The sequence below is a fragment of the Myotis daubentonii genome, chromosome 6 (assembly GCF_963259705.1).
Source record: "Myotis daubentonii chromosome 6, mMyoDau2.1, whole genome shotgun sequence".
Classification (NCBI taxonomy): domain Eukaryota; kingdom Metazoa; phylum Chordata; class Mammalia; order Chiroptera; family Vespertilionidae; genus Myotis; species Myotis daubentonii.
Window position 1 is genome coordinate 90691485 of NC_081845.1, and position 20059 is coordinate 90711543.

The 20059-nt window shown below is 42.5% G+C and overlaps 1 protein-coding gene across 2 annotated transcripts in view; it reads right to left on the reverse strand.

Moving 5' to 3' along the window:
* ZFAND3 (zinc finger AN1-type containing 3) overlaps window positions 1-20059 on the reverse strand; it is a 352681-nt gene that overhangs the window by 90579 nt on the left and 242043 nt on the right. For both annotated transcript variants that reach the window (XM_059701802.1, XM_059701801.1), the window contains exon 3: window positions 11652-11834. In XM_059701802.1, the coding sequence (XP_059557785.1) occupies window positions 11652-11834 (183 nt within the window). The remainder of the gene's footprint in view (window positions 1-11651; window positions 11835-20059) is intronic.

Here is a 20059-nt window from a genome sequence, read left to right on the forward strand (position 1 = left end):
ATGTGTGTGTATGTGTGTGTGTGTGTGTGTGTGTGTATATATATATATATATGTATGTATATATATATATATATATATATATATATATGTATATGCATGCTAAAGGCCCAGTGCATGAAATTCGTACACAGGCGGGGGGGGGGGGGAATGGGGGATGGGGTGGGGAGTGGTGGTGGTCCCCTCAGCCCAGCCTTCACCATCTCCAATCCAGGACCCTCAGGGGATGTCTGACTGCTGGCAGTTGAACATCCCTCTCACAATCCTGGACCGCTGGCTCCTAATCGCTCACCTGCCTACCTGCCTGGTCGCCCCTAATTGCCTCTCCTGCCGGCCTGGCTGTCCCTAGCTGCCCCCCGCTGCCGTCCAGGTTGCCCCCAACTGCCCCCTCCCTGTCGTCCTGGTCATCCCTGACCCCCCGCCAGCCTGGTCACCTCTTACTACCCCCCCGCCAGCCTGGTTGCCACTCAAAGCCCCCCCCCATACCCCCCAGCCAGCCTGGTCGCCCCACGCAGCCTGCTGTTCAGTTGTTTGGTTGCCCCTCACTAACCCCCCTGCCGGCCTGGTTGTAGGCAGCCATCTTGTGAGGGTGTGAGGGTCAATTTGCATATTAAAGCTTTATTATATAGAATTCTCTGACTTGTTAGATCCTCTCCCATTAGTCATTTACAAAGTTTTTACTTAACATGGTTAATAGTAGTGAAATATTAGAAACAGCTAACAGAAAATAGTAGTTATATGAAACTAGAGGCCCGATGCATGAAATTCGTGCAAGAGGCTTGGCCCTCACAGCCGCTGCGGCTTGCCTCAGCCCTCGCTTCATCTGGAAGGTCATCCAGAAGGTCGTGTGGCTGTCTGGTCTAATTAGCATATTACGCTTTTTATTATTTTAGAGGCTATAAAGCAGTTTTTTAAAAATTAGGCAGATTTCTTTGTTCTGACCTGGAAAATATCTCTAAAATATATTAAATTAAAAAGCAGGTTAAAAAACAATATATAGAGATAGTATATTTTAATTTGTATAAAAATAAAGAAAAAAATGTATGTCAACATGTACATAAATGCATAGCAAAAAATATATAATCCAAAATGAATAAATAATGGTTATCTCTAGAAAGAGTGGGAATTTGCTGGAGGTGGAGTGGAGAAATTAAAGGAATATTTTCACCTTTTATTCTATACTAGAGGACTGGTGCATGAAATTCATGCATTCAGGGGAGGGGGAGGGTCCCTCAGCCCGGCCTGTGCCCTGTTGCAGTTGGGAGCTCTTGGGGGACATCCTTAGCAATTCTGTGGAGGCGGAAGAGGCTCCCGCCACCGTCGCTGCACTCGCCAGCTGTGAACTCAGCTACTGGCTAGGCAATGCTCCCCCTATAGGAGAGCACTGACCACCAGGGGCAGCTCCTGCGTGTAGCGTCTACCCCGTGCTAGTCAGTGCGTGTCATAGCGACCGGTTGTTCCACTGTTTGGTTGATTTACCTATTAGCCTTTTATTATACAGGATAAACCTGCATGTCATTACCTTTACTTGTATTCTTAAAAATAAGGTTAAAACTTTAAGGGGGGGGGGGGGGGGGAGACAGCAAATGAATAATTTTAAAAATTATGGTGTTGCTTTCATTAGGCCTTTATTTCAACAATAACTTGAAGGTCAGATGACACTAAAGCTTGAATAGTTCAAGCCCAGCTAACATGGAATCAAAATAATTTCCATAAGAAAACACTGTTAAACTGCTCAAGTCCTCCTGCATTTTGATAGGGATTAATTTAATGATCCCATACATTGATTCCTGGTGAATTACAGCCATTCAATTCAATATAGCATATAACTGTACATTATCATACTGTACCGCCAAGTATCAATCTTTTTAGAACATAGCCCTAATAAAAACAGCATGCTTTACAGAATCAGCTTCAGGATAAATAAATGCACTGGGGGGAAAAAAACCTTTAAATTAAAATCAAAAGAGACATTTTTCATTATGGGAAAGAATCTTCCACTTTGAGACTATTATAAAACAGAAAAGCTCCATCTGCTGTATAATTATCTCTGATAAACAGCCTGATGCTTTGAGCTTCATTAGAGAAAAGGGAAGAGAAAGACACATACAGAGAGATCTGTAAATAAATCCCCCCACAATATTTCACATAAAACCAGCTCAGCAGGAAGTCATAAAATATTTTAATAAGTAATATTTTCTAAATGTTCTACTAGAATAAGCCAGCCTATGTTGGCTAATATTTGGTTTTCTAAAGTAGGAATACTTCAAAAAAGGGAAAATTAGTTTCATTTAGGAATTATTAAAAATTAAACTGGTAAAAACAAAAAGTTTAGCCACTTGGTGGCAGGGGTATTAATTTTCTAAGGGACAGATAAGGGCTTGTCAGACAGGAATAAAGACTAGTAGCCAATGAAACCTAATGCATGTTCAAAGACCCAAGGAGAGTCTAGCAAAGCAATCTGTTAAAATGCACCCTGTTTTATTTTACTTTTTTTTTTTAATATATTTTATTGAATTTTCACAGAGAAGAAGGGAGAGGGATAGAGAGCCAGAAACATCGATGAGAGAGATCGATCAGCTGCCTCCTGCAGGCCCCCCAGTAGGGATGTGCCCGCAACCAAGGTACATGCCCTTGACCGGAATCAAACCTGGGACCCTTGAGTCCGCAGGCCGACACTCTATCCACTGAGCCAAACCGGTTCGGCTATTTTACTTTTTAAATGCCTAGGGGAGCTAGAGAGTATCCCCGGGAACCAGTTTCCAAGAAAATAAAAGAAATCTCTTTGTTCAACCAAATTAATTTAACCACAGATAAAGAATGCTCTGAAATCTCTATTTGGGGAATCACTGTCATATTAAAGAAAAATCCATCCACACTTGGAAATTAAACTTCAGTCATTAAAAATATTTACTAACATTTGCATAGTATGGTTCTCACTTTTTCTGTATATTTTCTTTTCCTACAACAAAAGCATCTCCTGGGTAGATGCAGTATAAAAGGGTAGGAAAAAACTCGAGCATTATGGAGGAAAAAGGACCAGAGCTGAGTTCTAGCCCTGTCATGTGACTGAAGACAGGTCACAACACAAACCTTTTCCTCTGTAGAATAGAACAGAGATTATCTGCCTTGCCAATGTTGCACACTGTCAGGATGATCTCAGGAAAATGTTTGTCAACGTGTTTTGTAAAACAGAGGTTGGCAAACTTCTTCTGTAAAGGAACACTGGGTCTCTGTAGCAACTACCCAATTCTGCTGTTGTATAGCAGCCACAGCCATAGAAAATACATAAATGAATGAACATGGCAGTGTTCCAATAAAATTTATGAACATTGAAATTTCAATTTCATGTTATTTTCGTGCCACAAAATACTTTTGATATTTTTCAATGCTTTAAAAAAATCTTTCTTAGCTCATAGGGCATACAAAAGTAAGTGCTGGACTGGATTTGGCCCTTGGGCTGCAGTTTGCCAACTCCTCTTGTAAAGGATAGTTTTATATATATGTTGATTGCTGTTTATTTCTTACTAGAGGCATGGTGCATGAAATTCATGCATGGGTAGGGTCCCTAAGCCTGGCCTGTGATCATGGCCAATCTGGTTTCCTGCCTCCTCCTTCCCTCACCACCTGTGCGCCACCACGGCACGATTCCCCCCACCTCCCTCTTTCCTCACTCCCTCAGCGTCCCGATGTCACTGCTGGTGGCCTGCCATGTTCCGTGCCGCTCCCTGGTGGTCAGCGCATGTCATAGCAAGCGACTGAACTCCTGGTCTCCCGGTTGAACTCCCGAGGGGACACTTTGCATATTAGGCTTTTATAAATATAATTAGAGGCCCGGTACACAAAAATTTGTGCACTCGGGGGGGAGGGGGGGTTCCTCAGCCCAGCCTGTGCCCTCTCGCAGTCTGGGACCCCTCGGGAGATAACGACCTGCTGGCTTAGGCCTGCTCCCTGGTGGCAGAGGGCAGGACCAATCCCTAGGTGCAGCCCCTGGTCGGGCTCAGAGCAGGGCCGATTGGGGAGTTGGGGTGCTGCCCCGTCATGCACAGAGCAGGGCAGATTGGGAGGTTGCGATGCCACCCTCAGTCACGCTCAGGGTAGGGCCGATTGGGGGGTTGGGGCACCGTCCACTGTCACACTCAAGGCAGGGTCGATGGGGAGGTTGCGGCACCACCCCTTGTCACGCACAGAGCAGGGCCAATCAGAGGGTTGGGGCGCTGCCCCATCACACACAGAGCAGGGCCTATCAGGGGGTTGGGGCACCGCCCTCTTATCACCCACAGAGCAGGGCCGATCAGGGGATTGGGGCGCCGCCACTCTCACACTCAGGACAGGGCCAATGGGGAGGTTATGGCTCTACCCCGTCACACACAGAGCGGGGCCTGTGGGGGGGGGGGGAATTCCCCCCTATCAGGCACCGAGCAGGGCTGCTCAGGGGGTTGGGGCCCCGCCCCCTGTCACACACAGAGCAGCAGGGCGATCAGGGGGTTTGGGCACTGCCCCCTGTCACGCTGATCCCGGTGCTGGGAGGCCTCGCGGCTCCGCTGATCCCAGTGCTGGGAAGCATATTACCCTTTTACAATATAGGATAGAGGCCTGGTGCACGGGTGAGGGCCTGCTGGTTTGCCCTGAAGGGTGTACTGAATCTGGGTGGGGGTCCCGCTTGGGTGCCTGGCCAGCCTGGATGAGGGGGTGATGGCTGTTTGCAGTTGGTCACACATCCTTCAGAGTGGGGGTCCCCACTGGGGTGCCTGGCCCGTCTGGGTAAGGGCCTGAGGGCTGTTTTCAGGCTGGCGGGTGACTGAAGTTCCAACCACTCCTTCCTTTTTTTTTTTTTTTAATTCTGAGCCAGCTTTAGCTCTGGCTCCAGCTCTGAGGCCTCTGCTGCTGAAAGCAGGTATCTGGTTTGTTTGGGTTCTATAATCAAAACTCTGTATCAACTCCAGCTCTGAGATCCCGGCTCACTCAGAGCAGGTTTCTGGGGTTTTGTTTAGCTTCTATATTTGTAACAATGTTTCAAACTGCAAGCTCAGAGGCCGGCAAGGCAGGCGGGGAATGTTGGATTCCTCCGTCACTGAAGCAAGCAAGCCTCATATTAGTTTCAAGCTGCCTGGCTACCGGCCGGCATCTTGGCTGGCAGTTAATTTGCAATCGCCCTGATTAGCCAATGGGAAGGGTAGCGGATGTATGGCTAATTACCATGTTTCTCTTTTATCAGATAGGATACTATGGCCTAAACTGGCAGTCGGACATCCCTCTCGTAATCCGGGACTGCTGGCTCCTAACCACTCATCTGCCCGCCTGCTTGCCTGATTGCCCCAAACCACTCTGCCTGCCGGCCTGCTTGCCCCCCACTGCCCCCTGCCATCAGTCTGCTTGTCCCCAAATACCCCCGCCGCCAGCCTGATCACCCCCAACCGCCCCCCCTGCTGGCCTGCTCGCCCCACCTTCCCTCCCCACTGGCCTGCTCACCCCCAACTGCCCCCCTGCTGGCCTACTCACTAAAAACTGCCCCCCCCGCTGTCCTGATCACCTCCAACTGACCCCCACTGATGGCCCGTTTGCCCCCAACAGGCCCCCTGCTGGTCTGCTTACCCCCAATGGCCCTGCCCCCCACCAGCCTGATCACCCACAACTGCCCTCCCCTCTTGGTCTTTAACCGCCTCTACCTCAGCCCCACCACTATGGCTTTGTCCAGAAGAACGTCCGGAAGGTCTCCCAGTCTAATTAGCATATTACCCTTTTATTAGTATAGAGGCCTGGTGCACGGGTGGGGGCCGGCTGGTTTGCCCTGAAGGGTGTCCCGGATCAGGATGGGGATTCCCTTGGGGCGTGGGGTGTCCTGGACGAGGGGCCTGTGGTGGTTTGGAGGCTGGCCACGCCCCCATGGGGTGAGGGTCGCCACTGGGGGGCGTGGCCAGCCTTGGTGAGGGGCTGATGGCTGTTCACAGCCTGGCCACAGCCTCTTCAGGGTGGGGGTCCCTGCTGGGGTGCCTGGCCAGCCTGGGTGAGGGGCTGATGGCTGTTCACAGCCTGGCCACAGCCTCTCCAGGGTGGGGGTCCCCGCTGGGGTGCCTGGCCAGCCTGGGTGAGGGGCTGATGGCTGTTCACAGCCTGGCCACAGCCTCTTCAGGGTGGGGGTCCCTGCTGGGGTGCCTGGCCAGCCTGGGTGAGGGGCTGAGGGCTGTTTGAAAGCTGGCCACAGCCTCTCCAGGGTGGGGGTCCCCGTTGGGGTGCCTGGCCAGCCTGGGTGAGGGGCTGATGGCTGTTCACAGCCTGGCCACAGCCTCTTCAGGGTGGGGGTCCCCGCTGGGGTGCCTGACCAGCCTAAGTGAGGGGCTGAGGGCTGTTTGAAAGCTGGCCACAGCCTCTTCAGGGTGGGGACCCCACTGGGGTGTCTGGTCAGCCTGGATGAGAGGCTGATGGCTGTTTGCAGGCTGGCCAAGCCCCCCAGCAGGGACCCTCACCCCATGAGGGTGTGGCCAGACTGGGTGAGGGGCTGAGAGCCGTTTTTAGGCTGGCCACACCCCCTTCAGGGTGGGGGGTCCCCATTGGGATGCCTGGCCAGCCTGGGTCAGGGGCTGATGGCTGTTTGCAGGCTGGCCACGGCCCCGGCAACCCAGGCTCCCAGACCCTCCTTGAGCAGAGGCCACAGCAGCTGGAAGCAGGTATCTAGGGTTTATTTATCTTCTATAATTGAAACTTTGTAGCCTTGAGCGGAGCCCACAGCCAGCCAGGGCAGGCGGGAAGCTTGGCTTCCTCCATCGCCAGGGGCAACCCAAGCCTCCTGTTGGATCAAGCTCCGTGGCTGCTGCCATCTTGGTTGGATTTGCATACTCGCTGATTGGCTGGTGGGTGTGACTGGTGGGCGTGGCTTATGGGTGTAGTGGAGGTACAGTCAATTTGCATGTTTCTCTTTTATTAGATAAGACAGATGTGCCTTTATAGAACTTAGGAGAGTGTTCTGTATGAGGTGGGCCTTCTCTAACTGCTAGATCAGAATATCTGAAAACTGTTTCTTCCCATTCCTCTTCCCTAGTAAGCAGTTCTCTTCCTCTCCTGCTTAGAAAGAAAGAGACCATTTGACTGTCCTCCAACACCTCAATTTCCATCCAGTACGTAGCAGGCCTAGGAGTCGGGGGAGAAACCTAGATAAGCATTCATATCGTAAGGCTCCCAAACAGGTCATAAGTAGAAATGCTAGGCCTTCAAGAGCATGACCAGAAAGCTCATTTATAGGAGCTTTCTTTTATAAAGAAAGGGGCATTTTTTTTTTTCAGTTTTTAAGTCCAATCTGGTAAGACTCTGACTTCATGTAACCAGTACTCTGCCCATCATTCAAAATAACAACAAAACAACAATTTGTTCCAGTGTTCTCTCTACAACCTGACATTATCCCCAATAGTTGATTCAATAAACACAGGTTAAAAAAAATCACACTTTATCTCCTCTATGAAAAACCTAGAAATTGGGTCAATAGTATATAAGTAGTAGCAAAAGTAGAAATGTAATTTTGTTCTTTGTAAGTATCTGTACAACATCCCTTCCCTCTGTTGTTTTCATTTACATGCAACATCCTTTATAGTATAAATCACTATAGAGACAGACAGACAGACAGGCAGGCAGGCAGCTCTGATGTGGTGCCAGAGGGCAGGGCTGCTCTATAATCTTGGGCAAGATACTGAATCATCCTGTGCCTCCATTTCCATGGCTGTGAAACAGATATGGTGATAGTACTTACCTTAAAGGGTAATTATAAAGTAGGCTAATACAGATAAAGTATTTGAAACAGTCCTTGATGAGTACTCTAGTGCTAGCTATTACCATTATTACAGCAATTAAATGCTGTGACAATTTTTAGTCACTATTTGCATTTTTTACATTGTTTTTTGAAAATATTTCTAATGGCTAACATCCCATGAACTCTTCTGCAGACCCACAAAATGGAAGAGGAAGAAATGTGTGTGTTGTTCAGACAAAAACATATAATTTGAATATCTGTTTTATTTGACTTTCAGTCAGGTGTTTTAATTCTTTTGGATCAAAGTCTGAATTTTACACACACTTGTCAATAGTTCTTATTCTAGCAGCAGTCTTTTCAAACAGCATTAATGTACCAACTCTTACAACCTTTTTGTTCACATATTCATTTAACAGTGAGAAGTAGAAAGCAGATGTAAGTAATACTCACTCTCTTGATTATTAGGAATAAAACCTTTCAACAAGCCCCAAAGACAAAGTACTTCCCGTTCAACACACAGTAACGACTGATCTATAACTGCTGTACAGTTTACAAATTAGTACTTGGATTGGAAATCCCAAACCCATTTCTCTTCAACTCCCACACCCTTTACTTCTCCATAACTCTTTAGGGGAGGAAGCTAAGAAATTCTGGTTCCTAAGGATACAAAAAGATCAACATAAGTAATCCCATACTGCTTCTTTCTGCATCTTTCTTCTCCTAGGTAGGTCATAGCTAAAGAAAGTTGCAAGGTGTCAATGGATCAGGCTGTCTAATCTCTCCTGAGTCTTCACTACTACTTGGCAATCACTTTCACTTATAATGTATCCACCCTGACAGTACTGACAGCTTTAACAAACCTCCCTTACTTTCCCCATCCCTATATCCCCCACCTACAATCCAGACACATCTCTCTTCATTCTAGCAGTTTCCAACCTCGGTGAGGTAGCAAAGCCACCTGAGAAAGCTTCTGTAAATGACAAACCACTGCTCCTGTTGCTGCCTCCCTCTTACCCCAAAATTCTTATGCACCTGTTTGGAAGAACAAGCCAGAAACTCAGGGAGAGGCATATGTATTTGAAAAGGTGACTTCCTTGTGGGTAGAGACCTAATCTTACTCATTTCTATTCCTAGCACTTAACCAAGTGGGCTCTCAGCAAATGAATACCCAAACCAATGAAATCATTTATTAAAGTAACCAATCTCGTGATGTCTCCAAATGTCTCTTGTCAGTTTACAGTCTGTAGCATTTTCACGATAGTGAGGTAGTATGTTATAGTGGTTGAAAGCACAGACTCTGAAGACAAATTAGTGGGTTGGAATGTGAACTACACTGCACAGCAGGAGCTCTGTAACTTTGGACAGAAGTTACTGAACCTCTCTGTGCTCCAACTTTCTCATCTGTAAAATAGGAGAGAATAAGAGTACCTTCCACACAGGGTATTGTGAAAATAAAATATTAGTACATGTAAAGAGCTTAGAAGAGTGCTTAGAATGGAGCAAACACTATATAAATGTGAGCTAACGTTTTTCTCTGAAGCAGCATGCCTGAATTTGAGTCCTGTTTCTGATATGTACTTAAGTGTTAATGATCACAGGCAAATTACTTGATCTCACTGTGCCTGTTTCCCTATCTATAGAATGGGGATAATGATAGTATCTATTTCACTGGTTGTCATGAGAAATAAAAGAGGAAATATGCAACACATATAGCACAATGTCTTGTACATAAAGCACTCAATAAATGGTAGCTATTATCACCTCAGTCTCACGTGCATTTTGGCTGCTGAAGTTGGTTTGCTGTGGCCTGACTCTGGTGTATGTGTGGGTCCAATCAGTTAAGTTCCATCAAATGAGATCCTGACCAGCTCTAACCCTTTCCACAGATAAGGAGTTCTTAATCTAATGTCCATAGTGAGCTTTAAAAATTTTTTATTCAAAATTGGGTATAAAAGAATGGTGTATATTTTTCTGAGACAAAGGGCCATAGCTTTCATTAGCTCCTCAATAAGTAAATGACCCTAAATAGATTTTTAAAAACAAAACAAAACCTATTGCCAATAACATTACCAGTATAATTTTCATCTTTTTTCTTCTCTTAAAACAATTTCTACACCTTCCCCTGAGTCTCTAAATCAAAGTTACAGTATTTTAAAAAGTCTCTCTGCAATGTGATTCTAGTATAATCCTTCTCATTTATAATATTGCCAGATTATTTCTTCAAAAGAACTATAATAGTACTTTCTCTGCTCAAAAACCTAAATACTGTCCAATATCCAATATCTTAGCTGAACATTCAAGCCTTTATAACTTGGCCATAGTCTACCTTTCCAGCCTTGTCCTCCATACATGGTCCTAAAGGAGTCACTTGTCATTGTAGAAATCCACGTGGCTTTCCTCCATATCTCACTCTACTCTGTCTAGAATGTCTTCAACACCACTTTCTCCAGTAAACCAATACTCTTCTTTAATAGTTACTGTCTTTAATAACAAATATATTTCATTCCCCCTGCTAAATAGTAAATTCTTTGAGGACAGGTACTATGGCCTCCTTTACTTTTATATTCTCAACTTTACCTAGTATCATGGTTTATAAATGTAGATAAATATTAGTTCTCTGGTAATCTTTTCAAAGTTAGTAGACAGAACATTTCAAGAATTTCTAGATATTCATGAAATTTGAAATACCAAATTTCAATCTGTTAACTAAAGCTTTTAAAAGGCAAAAACTGCTATGTCATAACATAATTTTCAACACACTGTAAGTTATAGTTGTGCCCTGAAGGACACAACTATGGTTACAGCATTATAAAGATTAAGTGGACAGCCCTAGTGGTTTAGCTCAGTGGATAGAGCAGTGATGGCGAACCTATGACACGCATGTCAGAGGTGACACGCGAACTCATATTTTTGGTTGATTTTTCTTTGTTAAATGGCATTTAAATATATAAAATAAATATCAAAAATATACATCTTTGTTTTACTATGGTTGCAAATATCAAAAAATTTCTATATGTGACACGGCACCAGTTAAGTTAGGGTTTTTCAAAATGCTGACACACCGAGCTCAAAAGGTTCGCCATCACTGGGATAGAGTGTCGGCCTGCGAACTGAAGGGTTCCGGTTTGATTCTGGTCAACGGCACATGCCTGTTTTGCGGACTTGATCCCCAGAAGGGGGTGTGCAGGAGGCAGCCAATCAATGATTCTCTCTCATCATTGATGTTTCTATCTCTCTTTTCCTCTCTCTTCCTCTCTAAAATCAATAATAAATATATTTTTAAAAAATAGAATCAATAAAGATTAAGTGGACAATAAATTTCCAAATCATATATATGATAATGGTATTCTATCACTAAGGACTTACAGAAGAGTAACAGAAACCACCTCCTCCCTTCAAATACCTAAGTTCTATGACCCCCACAATGTTATTATCTCAGTCAATTGCCTAGAAACATTCAAAGCCCAGTTAGTGACAGAAGTAAGGTTTCAATCCAAGGTTCCTAAATCAGGGGCAAGTTCCCTAGACTGGGGGTTCCCAACACTTGCTGCAGTTTAGAATCCTCTGCAGAGTCAAAAAGAACAGATCCCTGGCCCTCCATCCACACCGATTAAATCAGACTTAAGAAATGCTGCTGAAGATTACAATTTGTTTTAAAAATTCCCAGTGGATACTAATTTTCCAGGGCTGAGAACCACTGGCCTAGACTGGTTGAAAATCTTATATATCTTGACAATTATCATAAAAGGCAATCTTTTAATATCAACTTAAGCTATACAGAATGGATGAAACTTATCCTCTAATTTACTGACTTGGGCCTATATACCAACAATTAGCCTTGAATTTACAAAGCTGCTATCTTCTCTTCTGGGATGAGGCATTATGAAGAAACTCATGACAGTAATTCACTTACACTCCTCTTTACTTGGTGAAGTTACATTCAGTTCTGTCGGAAGCGGCTGCTGGCTGGGACTAAGAGTTGGCGTGGTTATAGAGGTATTGTTGTTGTCACTGGTGGTCTCTTCGGAAAACAAATCTGATTGGCTGTTACTTGTACTTGGAGCGGAATCATCGTCTGGTTGTTTCTTTTGAAAATCTGGGGGGGAAAAAAGTAAGAAAACCAATTTAATTAAGGCATTCATAATCTCCTTGGGTATCAGAACAAAATGAAAGTTAGCAGAAAGATAAATGTAATAGCAGCAATAATAAAGACTAATTTGGGTGATTAAAAAAATGGAGGTGCCCTGACCAGTGTGGCTCATTTAAACTGGTTGGAGTGTCATCTTGTACACCAAGTGATGGTGGGTTTGATTCCTGGTCAGGGCACTTACTGGGGTTGCAGGTTTGATCCCCAATGGGGGTGCATGTGAAAGGCAACCAATGTCTGTCTGTCTCTCTCTCTCTCTTTTTCTCTCTCTCTTCCTCTCTCTCTCTCTTCCCCCCTCTCTCTCTCTCTCTCTCTCTCTCTCTCTCTCTCTCTCCCCCCCCCCTTTCTCTCTCCACCCCACCCCTTCCTCTTTCTAAAGTTAAATTAAAAAATGGAAGTAAAATACTGGTCAAAAACATATAAAATTGATAGAGAGGATAACTACAATGAAAGCTTTCCAAGGTCCTCACATTGCTTAGAAGAATGGTAGATTTTAATGTAAAACTTTGCAAAGCAAAATGCATATTAAAATTTTAGGGATAATTAATAGAAAGAAAAAGAAATATAGAAAAGTTGCTCAAACAAACAGAAGACAGGTAAAAAGAGAAAAAAACTGCAGAAAACAAAGTAGGGTAAATAGAAAACACATAATAAAATAGTAGAAATAAGTACAAACATACTAGTAATGGTAATAAATGTAGACAGACTAAACTTAGCAGTTAAAAGAAAGTTCAGACTGAATAAACAAAGTCTTGTTCCTTGCAGTTTACAAGAGACATACTAAAAACATAAATATGAGGATATAGAAAATTTAAGTCTATAAAAATATACCCACAAATACACAATTAAAAAGCCAGCAATAGCTCGAATATTGTCAGAAAACAGACTTTAAGGCAAAGAGCATTATTAGAGATAAAGAGGATCATCATATAATAGTAACAAAAGAATTTTTTTACCAGGAAAATAAAACAATTTTGAAACTGTATGTACCTAATAACAAAGCCTCAAGAGCGAAAATGATTGTATTTACAGAAAACTGACAAATTTACTAACATAATAGAAAAATTTTAATATACTTGTCTCAGACAGAATAACTAGTAAAATTCATTAAGATTAATAAGCATATACAGAGTAAGGATAAAGTAGGTTTACAGTTGTTTATATAAAAAATATAATAATACAAGAATCAACTGTTTTGCATACAACTGCAAATCTACTTTTGCCCTGTATAGACTCATGCACCCTACAATTAGATAATGAATTTTTAAAAAACACATGAAGAATATTTATAAAAACTAACTAAAACCTGGCTAAACCATGATCACACATATTAGGCCATAAAGCAAAAGTTTCAACAGATGCCAAAGAGTTAGTATGATACAGACATGATTAGCTAGCTGATCAGAGAACAATTAAGTTAAAAATCCATAATAAAATTCTATATGGAAAAATTTAAAAATACATTTTAAGCTCATGGTTTAAATCAGAAATTAAAAAGTACTTATAATAAAATGATAATAAAATTAGCACTTATCAATATCCAGTAACGATAAAGATGCACATACATTACCTGTACCACAATCATTTCATTCCTAAATATATCCCTGAGAGAAATTCCACATACACGCACATCTTAATTTTATATTGTCCATAACAGTAAAAAGTCAGATATAACCTGAAGGGTTACATATTGCAATGTAATGAGATAATAGAATAATGTACATAGTGAGAAAAAGTAACTATTGCCCAATTCATCAACATGAATCTCGAAATCATAACATTGACCAAAAAATGCAAGGCACTAAATAATATAGTAAGACTGTACTTACATACATCTTAAAAAATAGGTAAAACTCAATATATTGTTTAGGAATGTGTATGTTTAACCACTAAAAAATATTAACACAATTCAGGACAGTGTTACCTCTTAGGTTGAGGAAGGGAGATATGAAGATGAGAGGTTACAAAAATATTCAAAATTATAGGAATTCCACTGACAGAGAATGGATTAAAATGATATATTCAAGCATATAATGGAATGTTCTATGACAGTTAAAATAAGTGAATAAAGCTACAAATATAACAGAAAAATCCAAAAAACAATTCAGATAGAAAAGCAACCCACAGAAGGATATATATTATAATAATATTTATATAATAAATTTAAATATGTAAAATACCATTTATTATTCATGAACACATAATTAAAGTACAAAAACACACATGGAAATGACACACCAAATTCAAGATAGTTGTTATTAGGGGAGGGAAAAGAAGAGGAGATTTCAAATCTAACTGTACTTTTTTCTTTCTTAAAGCTGATGATAGGTTAAAATTATTATGTATGTTATGTATATGTTTCATTTTAAAAATCTACCTGGGGGGGGGGGCGGGTGTGGGGTGGAGGGGGTCAATGGGCAAAAAAGGAACATTTGTAATATTTTCGACAATAAAGATAAATTTTTAAAAATCTAATGCTAGACTATGAAGTACAGATTATATTTTACTATGTCAATTCAGAGAAGGATAGAAGATCCTGGCAACTCCACGTTGCTTTATCATTTGAACCACAGAGAAGCTGCTATTATGCTGTATAACCTTATCAGAACTACTGTTTTGAAATATTGAGTATCAGAATATGTTACCATGAGGCTAGGTGAAATGTTTTAAGTATATAATACATCTACTTTAATCCTAGAGACAAGGCTAACAAGGGAGGTATAGTTAACACCACTTTATTGGTGAAGAAATAGAGGCTCAGAAAGTTTAGGTCATTTGTTCCAAGTTACAAGTTAGTAAATAGTAGGATCAGGATTTAAATGTAGCTCCATCTGACACCAAAGCACATGGTATTCAATCACAGCATGTAGGAATGGTGAACACTAGACTGGCCAGGAAAAGGCTCCACATCAAGACCCTACCCAGTTATAGCAGCAAAGATGAGTGCAATGGAAAAATCACTACCCTGCTGTGCCCATCACTGTTCTCAAGTCTTACTGCTTCTTTTCTATGTATTTATTTCTCTTAGCCAGTCTTATTCTTTAGTGTTTTGACATTTTTAAATGGCTTATCTCAATGTTATTTATACAACACTTTGGAGGGAAAGATACTATATAAATGGAGTAAAAATACTGCAATAATGATGCTTTTTAAATGTCATGTCATCTTATTAGTTCTGCTATGTCAATAATCACTATGTCCCTCCAATCACTGCCTCTCTACCATTTAACTGGAAATGCTGTAAGGCCCTAAAAGAACTGAAACTGAGTAATCATTGTCCCGTCTAGCACAAGCCCCAGTCCTCTCTGATGTTAAATGATGTTTTTATTTAAAGACACTGTTACCAGGCCCCACCCACATAATCTCCAGTCCAGTCCATGCGTGCCATGCTCCTCGATGCTCGGGTGCTTTTCTTTAAATTTTCTTTTGCAAATCTGCAGGTGACACAATACACCTTCTATTTTTAGTTGTTATTGTTGCTAATGCTTACCCGAGGATATCTGTTTCCACTGATTTTTACAGAGTGGGAAGGAGGCAGGGAGGGAAGAAAGAGATAGGCGAGAGCGAGAGTGAGAGTGAGAGGCAGAGAGAGACACTGATGTGAGAAAGACACATCAATTGGCTGCCTCCTGTACATGCCCCAACCAGGGCTGGGGATCGAACCTGCAACCTGGGTATTGCCCCTGACTGGAAATGGAACTCAGGATCCTTTGGTGCATGGGCTGATGCTCTAACCACTGACCAGGGCACACTGTACCTACTTTTAACCCACCCTCCTGCTTTTCTGCACCCCCACAGGGCAATGGTGTGAAAAAAAATCATCAAGGGAAAAGTCTTCATTACAAACCAAACTGGCTGCACACGAGAACTAGTATAAACTCTATACATTCTCTACTTCAATTCAATAAAGAACCTAAGAATTATAAATTTTTACAAGGAGAACTTTAAATATCCAGCTCAATCCTCTCCCTACATAGAGAGAAAGAAAGTTAATACCAGCTCACCAGAAATTCAGAATTAAGCCTCAGAGTTTTCTAACTCTTAAGCTAAATTAGCAGCCTGTACAATAGAAAAGCTTTAGAGTTTAATCTGGATTCAAATCCTAACCACTATTTACTGGGCATATGGCTAAAAGCAAATTGTTTAATCTTTTGGGGTCTTGTCTGTAAAATGAAGGAAGAGAGAGTTAATTCTACCTCTCAGAATAATATCAACTAAATAAGATAATGTACTTATGTAATGTATCTAGCACATGAATACTCAACAAATATCATTAAAAATAAAAGGTATTTTCCTAGTTTAAAGAAAGGGCATGGAGTTATCTCTTCCATTTAGCCCTGATGTTTACATTACATTGAAGTTCTTACTCTCTTGTTCCTTTTCTTTCTGAATCAGTCAGCATCCAACTTCTGACATAAAGTTCCCAGAAGTCTAGAATAGCAGATTTACACTGAGTAGCCAGATTATTATGACCACCTGACGTTTGTAGGCAAATTAGCTATAATTTCACGCTGAAGTTGCTAGAGGGCCAGACCATTATAAAGAGGGAAGCAGGTTGCTTACCACGACAGTAGAAGTGATTTTTTTTCTGAAGATATGGGTAAACAGCACGATTTAACAGCCTTTGAACGTGGGATATATTTGAACGTGAGTGAAGGTGGGATATATTTGAATATCAGTGGCCAGATTATTATGACCACCCCCTCAGTACTTCGTTGGGCCACCTTTTGCCTTCAATACTGCAGTGATTCTTCTTGGCATTGACTCCACGAGATGTTGAAAGGTGATGCGAGGAATCTGACACCATGCCTGATGAATAGCACTGTCCAGTTCTGTGAGATTTGAGGTTGTGGAACCAGCTGCCTGATGGCTTTTAACTTCGTCCCACAAAGTCCCACGTATGCTCAATTGGATTGAGATCTGGTGATTGTGGGGGCCACCTAAGCAAGGTAAAGTCTCCCTCATGTTCTTGAAACCACTCTTGCACAATACGAGCACCGTGGCATGGCGCATTGTCTTGTTGGAAGAAGCCATCTCCATTGGGATACGCCATCAACATGATAGGATGAACTTGGTCAGCAATGATACTTAGGTATGTTGTGCTATTCAGACGTTGTTCCACACAAATTAAAGGGCCCAAATCATGCCAGGAAAACATGCCCCAAACCATAACACTGCTCCCACCAGCTTGAAGGGTTGTACTCATGCATGTGGGGTGCATGCTTTCATGCTGTTTCCACCAAATTCTCACTCTGCCATCTGCATGATGCAACTGGAAACGTGATTAATCGGACCATATGACTTTTTTCCAATGCTCAAGTGTCCAATCCTTGTGTTCCTGTGAGAACTGGAGACGTTTTATCTTGGTAACTGCAGACAGCAAAGGTGTTTGAACAGGCCTTCAGCTTCCATATCCCATACGATGCAGTGTATGGCTAATTTACCTACAAACATCAGGTGGTCATAATAATCTGGCCACTCACGTTCAAATATATCCCACATTCAAAGGCTGTTAAATCGCATTGTTTACCCATATCTTTAGAAAAAAATCACTCCTACTGTGATAAACATGGTAAAGAACCTGCTTCCCTATTTATAATGGTCTGGCCCTCTAGTAACTTCAGCGCGAAATTATAGCGAATTTGCCTACAAATGTCAGGTGGTCAAAATAATCTGGCCACTCAGTGTCTATCACATGTAAAAAAAAAAAAAAAAAGAAAAAAAAAAGGAAAGGAAAAGAAAAGAAAAGAAAGAAAAAGAAACAACATGACAAGCAAACAGACTGCCTCTCATCACTCTACTCAGGAAAGCAGTGGGGGAAAGGTCCAGAAGTGTTGCTTCATTTGACCCAGACACAGTGAAGGCTTGTTCAACGGGGTTTTGTATAAGCGGGAAAACTAGAAATCTCCGCACTTATCATCTATGTTTGTAAATTGGTAAGAGGTAATGGTATATCCGAAGCTGTAAACTTGTTCCTGAAAAATAAAGCTTTTCCAAGTTAAACGGCTATGTGTGAAACCTGAGTAAAAACCTTTGAACTTTAATGGCACTGCAGTTCAAGAGAAACCCATATCTCGGGAGCTTACCTTATTATCAATTAAGGGGAAAAATAATTTCTCAAGAAAGGTACTCTTGGAACCTGAAGTATCCAGAAATGGGATGTTTTCACAAGACAGAGAAACTGACCTAATGGTGCCAACTGAACCACAATGGCCAGTGAAGTCACTGGACATATTTTTCTCCACTTTTAGAATTATTTTTCTCATAGGTCAATCTTCTTACTACAAAGTGTACCTCAAAAGACTGGGAGCACTGAAAATACACCTCACCTGCTCTGCTGACAAGCCCATTCACCTGGCCAGTCTCACTGGGACTATACTTTACTTAGTCATTACTCAAAACTCACCTCTCGTATGGATATGCCCCAACTGTTGACCTCCCAAACATACTACACAGATTTGGCAAGATGCTTATTAGTTCACCTGCCAAAATTCCCACTCCACTTCCAGATTATAACAATAACCATGTCTTTTTTAATGATTTCTTCGAGGGAGAAAAACACGAAAGTGATCTGGAAAAGATTTCACTGAATTTCCTTTCTTTGAAAATAAATGGCCTTTAAAAAAAAAAAAAAATCCGACTTCCGGGAGAACCAAGATGGCGGCATAGGTTAACGGCATAGGTTTGCTGCTTTGAACAACTACTTCAAAAGTGAAACCAAAAAACGGAAGGGACATCACCCAGATCCGCAGGAACGCTGGCTGAGTGGAAGTCCTACAACTAGGAGGAAAGAGAAACGCACACGGACACTCAGAGGAGGCGCAGTGCTGAAGTCAAATTCTGAGGTGCGGAGTGTGTGGAGCGGGCTGGCGGCGGAGGGCGAGGTTGGCGTTTTCAATCGGGAGGGAGTCGCAGACTCTGAGCACCAGATCCGGGCGAGTCTTTAGGGACCCAGACTCAAACGGGAGAAGCGGGACTGTCTGGCTTCGGTCAGAGCGAGGGCAGCTTTCTCTCCGAGCTTTGCAGCGGGTGCTGGGACTCAGAGAGGCAGCGCCCCTTGGGACAGGACTGAGAGCCGCCATAACTGCTCTCTCCGGCCCACCCTGTTGATCCTGTGCGACCCGCCCCGCCCAAGCCCTGCACAGAGGCATTTGCCGGATAGCCTCAGGCAAAGGCTAGATTAGCACCTCCCTAGAGGACAGAAGTTCTCTCACTGCTGACACAGCTGATTCTCATAGCCACTTGGCCTGGAGGTCAAACCCTCCCTGGAATTAGCTACAACAATCAAGATTTAACTATAAGACTGCAAACAAAGACCTCTAGGGGGTGCACCAAGGAAGCATAACAAAATGCGGAGACAAAGAAACAGGACAAAATTGTCAATGGAAGAAATAGAGTTCAGAACCACACTTTTAAGGTCTCTCAAGAACTGTTTAGAAGCTGCCGATAAACTTAATGAGATCTACACGAAAACTAATAAGACCCTCGATCTTATATTGGGGAACCAACTAGAAATTAAGCACACACGGACTGAAATAACGAATATTATACAGACGCCCGACAGCAGACCAGAGGAGCACAAGAATCAAGTCAATGATTTGAAATTCGAGGAAGCAAAAAACATCCAACCGGAAAAGCAAAATGAAAAAAGAATCCAAAAATGCGAGGATAGTGTAAGGAGCCTCTGGGACAGCTTCAAGTGTACCAACATCAGAATTATAGGGGTGCCAGAAGACGAGAGAGAGCAAGATATTGAAAACCTATTTGAAGAAATAATGACAGAAAACTTCCCCCACCTGGTGAAAGAAATGGACTTACAGGTCCAAGAAGCGCGGAGAACCCCAAACAAAAGGAATCCAAAGAGGACCACACCAAGACACATCATAATTAAAATGCCAAGAGCAAAAGATAAAGAGAGAATCTTAAAAACAGCAAGAGAAAGAAACTCAGTTACCTACAAGGGAATACCCATACGAGACTGTCAGCTGATTTCTCAACAGAAACTTTGCAGGCTAGAAGGGAGTGGCAAGAAATATTCAAAGTGATGAATACCAAGAACCTACAACCAAGATTACTTTATCCAGCAAAGCTATCATTCAGAATTGAAGGTCAGATAAAGAGCTTCACAGATAAGGAAAAGCTAAAGGAGTTCATCACCACCAAACCAGGATTAT